Here is an 8974-nt window from a genome sequence, read left to right as displayed (position 1 = left end):
ATACAAACTTGATCGTATTCAAAGAGGCCAGAAAGGTAGTGGTCTCCACATCTTCCTCAGTACCTCTTACCCCTACTCCCCACTTCTGCTTCCCCTATCTTCCAGTCAAATCTATTTACCACTCTAAATCCAAATACTCCAATAACCACAACTACCCTTATGTCTGTCCTTGCTGCCCGTCTTACTTATTACACCAGACAAAATAAACATTCCACCCCATCTTGAACATCCCCTTCTCCATCTGCTACTCCTCAGATGCCTGTCTCATCTTCACCTTCTCATAACAAAAAACACCCAGAACTTCCTAAGCTTGACCAAAGAGAATGTTCCTCTCTCTCATTAATCCTCCACTTTCTCTACCCTCATTCTGTCTTCATTTAATGTGGCTGCCGACACCCATCCTCATATACCCCCTACACCCTTCCAACACACCCCATCCTCTCCTCCACCAACACCAACCCCGCTTGTCCCCACTGTCCCTTCCGCTCCCTCCTGGATACTCATGTATATCCCTTTTGTCACAACAATGTCCTTCACCGGATCCCACCTTCCCTGATGAACCTCCTGATATGACACCCCCTTCCCCTGATCCCCTACCACAGTCCTCTGGTACACTTTCTACTTCTTTAACACCGTTGATTGCTTAACAATGGCTCTTTCACAGTAGAACTCTTGAGGTTTTCGTTCTCACAGACCGGATCTCCCTCACCTTATATCTTCCCACAACTCATTCATTATTTGTCTCCAAGAGACTTTATTACCACTTCGTCCGGTACCGATTCCAAATTATCATTTTAAATCATCACCTCACTCTTTCTATCTCATCTATACTCGTCCATCAAAAATACCACACATTATATATTATCTCCCACGTCAGGCATGCTTCCATATTTCGGTCACTGTCGTGAGTGCTGCCTTTACAGCCATTCCCCGAACTTCTTGACCATTTTCATCTAAATGTTATAATAATGATCATCGTGATGATAATGATACAGATAAAGATCATGGATATGGTCACTATCATGATCATAATCATAATAACTATTATAATATCAATATCATTTCTGATAATACTGATACCAGTGATAATTACAACTATATACTTGTTACAATAACAGTAAAAACCTTTACAAAAAAGTAATAATTGAATTGATAATGAGGGCTCAGGGTAATGGGATCCCACCCCTTCTAAGTGTAGGTTCGTTGCAGTAGGTCACGGCTGCACCCCTGCCCTTGATGAGGGGCTCCCTTGCGACGATATGGCCCCCTCGGCAACCTGAGCATCAAACCCTTTCTCCACGAGATATGTAGTACGAAAAGTAAACCATTAAAGCAAGCATACAACTTAAGCACTGAAAGCAGGGTGGACATTGTGGATAATATAGGCTGTGCAACAAACACACATTTACTGGATCATGGGGCACAATTGGCTGGACCATGTTACCAGCCAAAGGTGATTGGCCGATACCCAAAAACCCGTTTCGTGATCGGAGGCGAGACACGCCTGTGAGGTAATGGTTATTGCCGCGTTGACGGCTGGCTGTTTTACTGTAATGGTTATTTTTTTCGACTGGTACAAAGTATTTTGAAATATAATATAGATAACTTTTGAAATCTTACGGTAGGTTGTGCTGTCTTATAAATACCCAATATTTGTACGAATATGCATGCAAGTAGCTGAGGCAGGAGGAATGCATCTGGCAACTCGATAATGTTTCTTACCTATTCAATTTCTGTCGCGTGAAACGTGTCGCGTAATCCTTAACCGTCGGAAAAGACCGCTCAATCCTCTCGTAAGGAATTAGGGATAGGCCAAGGGTGGATGCGGAATCGCGCCTCCATTGATTGATGACTGAATCTTGGAATATGTTCAGGTAAGATTTCTTTATTTTGCTTCCGGGGATAATTTTTTTTCTTGATTGATTTATTATTAATTGGTTATTAATTCATCATTGTTCACGGATTCGTGTGTGACTGTGTGAAAATATGTCTGTTTCGCTTGCAGATATAATGTATATCAGCATACAATGAAGTCTAGAGAAGAATGTGATGCATGTAAAAAATAACTATTTTTAATCACTAATTATTTCAAAAGCGAATGCCTTTAATGAGTGAAAATACATGAAGTGGAAGTCGGACTCGGGAAACAGCAGCTGACAGACCACACTAGGAGGTCACGGGATTGATAACTTTCCCTCTACTACTTACGGTTCTATTGTTTTCCTCAAAGAAATACTTATATTTTAATTTATAAAGTTATAGTACTCATAGTAATATGCGCAGCAGTGTATTATACATGTACAAATGTTTAACCAACTCATGGTATCATTATCAGCTTTCATATAAAAATTTCATTCTTGTTTCTCGATTCTTTGAACTGAGAGAGAGAGGGGGAGGGGGAGGGAGGGAGGGAGAGACTTTTTGTTGTTTTCATCAATTTATTTCGCTCAGGGAGCGACAAGCCTATACATTACAATTGAAATGGTTACAGAGTATTTGTGACACGCAGGACACGTCATGGATAAACCATAAAAGGAGAGATGAAATGATCACATACATGATAAACAATGGAAACTATTGGAAAAAAGATTATTGACAGCCACCAAAATATGGGTATTGCACAAGTATAATGTCTAAATTGTCATCTGTTATCAAGTATTTGCAAATTTCTATGACAGAATCTCTGTTTGGTATTAAATCAGCCTCTTTCGGACAATCGAGGCAGTAATGCTGTAGGTGGTTGGCGTTATGTGCGTCGCACAACTTGCATGATGAATACTGGGGTACGTCCTCAGACTCGCCCACCTGCCACACGGGTCTGTAGCCTAACTGGAGCCGGGCAGCTACCACATTGTGTTTTCTGACCAGCAGACCGCGGCGAGATGTAAGGACGAGATGCGAAGTGGTCGTAGTGCTGGACAAGAGTGAGTGAGTGAGTGAGTGAGTGAGTGTGTGTGAGTGAGTGAGTGAGAGTGAGAGTGTGAGTGTGAGTGAGTGAGTGAGTGAGTGAGTGTGAGTGAGTGAGTGAGTGAGTGAGTGAGTGAGTGAGTGAGTGTGTGAGTGAGTGAGTGAGTGAGTGAGTGAGTGAGTGAGTGAGTGAGTGAGTGAGTGAGTGTGTGTGTGTGTGTGTGTGTGTGTGTGTGTGTGTGTGTGTGTGTGTGTGTGTGTGTGAGTGAGTGTGAGAGTGTGAGAGTGTGTGAGTGAGTGAGTGAGAGTGAGAGTGAGAGTGTGAGTGTGAGTGAGTGAGTGAGTGAAATACACTGCGTTCTGAAATGGCCGCCAGAGAGGATCGCATCACTACTCTCCAAAGGTTAGAAAGACCATGCCCCCTCCAACAGTATAAACAACAGGTGACTAGGAAGACGAAAGACCTTATTCTGGCAAGACTAAAATCACACAAAACACAATGATGCGACAAAATATCAAGCCAAAAAGGTTAAGATTTGTACGAATAAAATAGAATTATCATAAATATAGATAATCTGTTTAACCAACAATGCAAACCGCATATCATGGTACAGTCGCATTAGGAACACACTATAATGGATGACGAGAAGTGACTGGCTCTTCTCAAATTGGCATTATAGCCAATTCAATGCTGTTCTTACATCATCACCAGTCGTTTCATAAACATAAATCCACTCCCTCCACTCCACCGAGTTGCCAGCAGACCTACCCTCCCGCTCCCTCCATGCAACTGCGAGCGACGACGAACTTTTAAGGTGAATAGAAAGAGTAAATCTCCTGCCGACGACATCCCGCCAAGACTGGTGCGAGAGTTTGCTCCCAAGCGCGCCATCTCCATTTGCAACTTCAACAGCTCTCATTAGGACGTGATCCTCTTATCGAAACTGCGAGCCATTGAGTTTCGATCCCGAAAATAAACCTATTTAATTTTCTTTATGACCTTCGACCCATCTCGTTCACCCCCATCCGTGTAAAATACTCGCGGAAATAAAGGCTAAGGAACTTTGACTATCATTCACACTCGATTTAGCTATCGTCACTTTGGAAATATCAGGAAGCTTTAACGTCCACTACCTGGTTAACCTTAGACGGGCAACTGGAGGGGACCTTCATTATCTTCGATCAGCGGAAGGCATTCGACCTCTTCGGTCACACCACCCTAATCAGGAAAATTGCTTTCCTGGGATTTCACGAGGCCTAGGTGTAAAGGATCTCCTTCACAGAGCTCCGCTTCCTGAGAACTAAAATGAATAACCAAAATCAGATGAAGTCCAGCTGTCCTCGACCTATTATTATACATGTTAATGGTTAATTAGGATAACATTCCACACGTCAAAATTTAGAGATAATTGGGCGTGACCTGACACTAGCACACCAACATGGGCAAGGCAACATCTTGTTACAGGATTCACTCAGTCATGTGGCGGAATAGGCTTCATCGGGCTGAATGTGGTAAGATATGCACGGAAATAAAAATCAAACTGTCGACTGTGAAAATAGATAACGACTCCCTGGGTCGCACCTCCGAAGTGAAGCTATTAGGATTTGGCTAACACACACACACACACACACACACACACACACACTCACACTCACACTCACACTCACACTCTCTCATTCAGTCAGTCAGTCAGTCAGTCACTCACACATACACACACATCTAAGTGTGGGAAAAGTTCCATGTGTTATCCAAACTAAAAATACTTAGTGCAACCCTGAGGAAACAACGCATTAGGGCGATCTTCATACTCCCGTGAATATGCAGCATTACTGGCGTTTGTACAAATGATGATAAATACAAATAATATTACTGAAAGAAGCTTTGTATTTTACGACTGGATCGAAGTACACTTCGTATCGTTATGTGCTAATCAGCTGAAAATCCCGTCTCAAGAAGATCGGCGAGAGCTTATAACAAGACAATTTGTAGATATCATTAAATCGTCCTGGTGGCTTCACTGTAGGAAACACCGCCTCGAACAAGCCGATATTAAAATCTGTGCTAAAGTGTAAGACAGCCTGACGCAAGTCGAGTATACCTTACTGTACTACACATTTAAATTGTAATATTGTAAAGTGACAAATTTACGTACGTAAAAATAACTCTATGAAACAATGAAGGTATTAATATTGACAATGATTGAATTATGAATTACAGTTATGATATTAATGATAAAAAAATAAAGAATACTGTTTGGAAAATATGATCAATTGAACTTTATAATAAGATTTTAAGAATATGAGACAAAGGAATAGAAGAAGGATGGAGAGGTATGAAGTAAGCCGAACAAAAAAATGTTAGTATCTTAGAAATGATACTACTGTGTGTATCATTTTGAGTAATGTACCTGGTATTTGGCAAATGTAATATCCTGTTTTATACTGCGAACACATTAAAATGCAAGACATGGCTATTATCTTTTTTATTATGAAATACATTGGTCAGTCACTGAATACCTATTAATAATGTGTCACTTGAAGCGAGCTACATCAGTTTTTGGCAACTTCTTATAACATAATGTTACTGGGCGCAGAGAACACCAGCAAGGGACTATGTTGATTATGCTGTTGACCTTTCATCAACACCCGACTATCCATAGTAAGGTTGTTATTTTCTACTGAATGTATCGGTCGGCTTCTCCCCCTCCTCAATCTCTCTCTCTCTCTCTGTAGATTCTTGTTTCATCACGGCTTCCTGGTGGTCCCGGAGTTTATAACTGAAGGTGATATAAGGTACGGAGAGAGACTGTCTCCTTATCTATTTCTTCCTGCAGTACTTCGTTATGCAAATCGATGCAATTATATTACGCTGCCGATATCTTCATATGGCTTGTAATTTTATTTGCGTGGAACTTGAGTTACTCTGAACAGCCTTGGCCACTGTTCACTTTGATTCCCAGAAAATTAACTTTCTCTCTCTTTTCTTACTCCTCTCTCTCTCTCTCTCTTTCTTTTCAACACCTAAGCTTTTCACGTTCACTTTAGGGGGTTGCTCATGTGATACATGCGGAAACTTATTTAATTATTTCCTTGCTACCACCGCCATTGTCAGTGTTATCAAAATGTGGCGGAAAAAATAATATTCAGATGTTGCGTTCTTGTTCAGCTGCCTAATTATATTTCAGAAATAATGTGAGACTTCTGGTGGTATCAACACTAAAAGAGGTGCCACCATAGCTCCAAAATATGTAAACTACGAGAGACACTTAAACTTTGCCATATCACACCATGGCACGATACTGTGAATTATCATCAGGAGACCGACCTTGTGCGTCGAAATTCGACATTTGCTGATGGTAAAATGCTCGTGTGACCATCACTTAATCAGCGCACACACTCGGAATACGTTGCACACCCCTGAGCTCTCGAAGATAGCAATGTATCATGGCATCATTTCTCACGGGCTGGTGAGACCCTGCACTTCACTTTGCAGACGAATCGAATTGATATCCGGTCATAGGTCCCCCCGTCTGCTTTCCGCACGCCCAACTTCCGCCAAACATTCTTCACCCTTTACGAGTTCGAGTGAAAGAAAGAGAATAGATAAACGTGATGGGGCAGGGCAGAGTGAAGAGGGTTCGTGGCCAGAGGTGTGTGACGTGCTTGTGCTTGGAGGCGGGGCAGTCGGTTCCTCCGTGGCCTATCACCTTCAGCAACGAGCTCGGAGGGACCTTCGGGTAGTCGTGGTGGAGCAAGACCCAGCTGTAAGTTAGTAATATCGTGTGGGTGATATTTTGATACCATTATCCATTTTTACACATTGTTGTTTGAAACACCGATAATCTAATAAGTATGTTCTACAGTTAAATCACAAGCTTAATCACTAAACAAAGGTTATTGTTTTCAAAGTAACGCAGTAGTTCCCCAGACAAATCCAATACCCGTATGTTTACTATTTTTGGGATCTTGTTTTCTTGTCGTTTTGTTTCTCATATCTTGACGTTATGTTTTCCAAATATTTCTATTTCTGTTTGTTTTGCAAACGTTTTACGTCTGTTTTAGTGTTAGGATTACATATCATAGTTTTGAAACATTATTGAAGAATTCTGACTAGCATTGCAAATTGTTTGGAGATTCTTTTTCGTGCTTCTTCTTCGAAACAGATGAATTCTGAATACGATTAAATCCCACTTCTCGTTTTTTTTAGCCATATGTCTAAATCACTGAAGTAATAGCAGCAGGGGGAGTTCAAGTAATGGAGATAGTACCAGGAATATAAATATTGCTTTAATTCAATGTATATTTGCACATGTATGATAACAGAAACTAAAATATTTCTCACGTGTCCAGTATACAAAGGCCTCGACGGTGCTATCTCTAGGTGGTATCAGGCAGCAGTACACAGTGAAAGAGAATATCCAGCTGTCTCTATATGGAGCGGATTTCCTCCGTAACGCCTCCTCCTTGCTGGCCGTGGAGGGCGAAGAACCTCCTGACGTGCAGTTCAGACCCCAAGGTTATCTCCTGTTGGCGGCCGAGGACAAAGTCGAACTACTGAGAGAGAACTTTAGACTTCAGGTGTACGTTGTTTATGTGAATTGTCAGTTTTATTTTTTGTTGAAGTAATATACAGAGCGAGGTTGGGGGGAGTAAGAAGAGAGAGAGAGCGAGGGGGGGTAAGAAGAGAATGAGAGAGAGAGAGAGAGAGAGAGAGAGAACGAGAGAGAGAAGAGAGAGAGAGAGAGAGAGAGAGAGAGAGAGAGGGGGGGGGGGGGGGTAAGAGAGAGAGAGAGAGAGGGAGGGAGTAGAAGAGAGAGAGAGGGAGGGGTAAGAGAGAGAGAGAGGGAGGGAGCAAGAAGAGAGAGAGAGAGAGGGAGGGGTAGAAGAAGAGAGAGGGAGAGGGAGGGGTAAGAGAGGAAGGCGAGGAGGGGTAGGAAAGAGAGAGAGAGAACGAGGGAGGGGTAAGAGAGAGAGAGAGAGAGAGCGAGGGAGGGGTGAAGAGAGAGAGAGAGCGAGGGAGGGGTAGAAAGAAGGCAGCGAGGAGGGGTAAGAGAGAGAGAGAGCAGAGGGAGGGAGGGTAGAAAGAGAGAGAGAGAGAGCGAGGGAGGAGTAAGAGAGGCGAGGAGAGGGAACAGGAGAGAGAGAGAGAGAGCGAGGGAGGGAGTAAGAAGAGAGAGAGAGCGAGGAGGGTAGAAGAGAGAGAGAGCGAGGGAGGGGTAAGAAGAGAGAGAGAGAGAGAGAGCGAGGGAGGGGTAAGAAGAGAGAGAGAGAGAGAGAGAGAGGGAGGGGTAAGAAGAGAGAGAGAGAGAGAGGGAGGGGTAAGAAGAGAGAGAGAGAGGAGGTGTAAGAAGAGAGAGAGAGAGGTAGGGGTAAGAGGAGAGAGAGAGGAGGGGTGTAAGAAAGAGAGAGAGAGAGGGGGAAGAAGAGAGAGAGAGGAGAGTAGAGGGGGACGTAGAGAGAGAGAGAGAGAGAGAGAGAGAGAGAGAGAGAGAGAGAGAGAGAGGGAGAGAGTGGAAAGAGAGAGAGAGAGGAGTAAGAAGAGAAAGAGAGAGGGGAGATAAGAAGAGAGAGAGAGGGCGTAAGAAGAGAGAGAGAGGGGTAAGACAGAAAGAGAGAGAGGCGTGAAGAGAGAAGAGAGAGGGAGACAAGAGAGAGAGAGGGGGTAAGAAGAGAGAGAGAGGGGGTAGAAGAGAGAGAGAGGGGTAAGAAAGAGGAGAGAGAGAGGGAGGTAAGAAGAGAGAGAGAAGGGGAGTGAAGAGAGAGAGAGGGGAGTGAGAGAGAGAGAGAGGGGTAAGAGAGAGAGAGAGAGAGAGAGAGGGGGTAAGAAAGAGAGAAGAGAGGGGGTAAGAGGAGTAAGAAGAGAGAGAAGGGAGGGGTAAGAAAGAGAGAAGGGAGTAAGAGAGAGAGAGAGGGGTAAGAGAGAGAGAGAAGAGGGGGTAAGAGAGAGGGCGTAAGAAGAGAGAGAGAGGGGGTAAGAAGAGAGAGAGAGAGACGTAAGAAGAGAGAGAGAGAGAGAGAGAGAGAGAGAGAGGGAGAGAGGGAGTAGAGAGAGAGAGAGAGAAAGGGG

At 43.4% G+C, this 8974-nt stretch overlaps 1 protein-coding gene across 3 annotated transcripts in view; it reads left to right on the top strand.

Moving 5' to 3' along the window:
- The first annotated feature begins 6300 nt into the window (after nucleotides 1-6300).
- LOC113800857 (FAD-dependent oxidoreductase domain-containing protein 1) overlaps nucleotides 6301-8974 on the top strand; it is a 9971-nt gene continuing 7297 nt past the window's right edge. For all 3 annotated transcript variants that reach the window (XR_011399188.1, XM_070131960.1, XM_070131959.1), the window contains exons 1-2: nucleotides 6301-6671; nucleotides 7258-7487. Coding sequence is in view for 2 of the 3 variants with exons in the window: in XM_070131960.1 (XP_069988061.1) it covers nucleotides 6345-6671; nucleotides 7258-7487 (557 nt within the window). In the remaining variant the exon portion in view is untranslated. The remainder of the gene's footprint in view (nucleotides 6672-7257; nucleotides 7488-8974) is intronic.

The sequence above is a fragment of the Penaeus vannamei genome, chromosome 17 (assembly GCF_042767895.1).
Source record: "Penaeus vannamei isolate JL-2024 chromosome 17, ASM4276789v1, whole genome shotgun sequence".
Lineage (NCBI taxonomy): Eukaryota > Metazoa > Arthropoda > Malacostraca > Decapoda > Penaeidae > Penaeus > Penaeus vannamei.
This window is presented reverse-complemented; position numbering and strand designations above follow the sequence as displayed.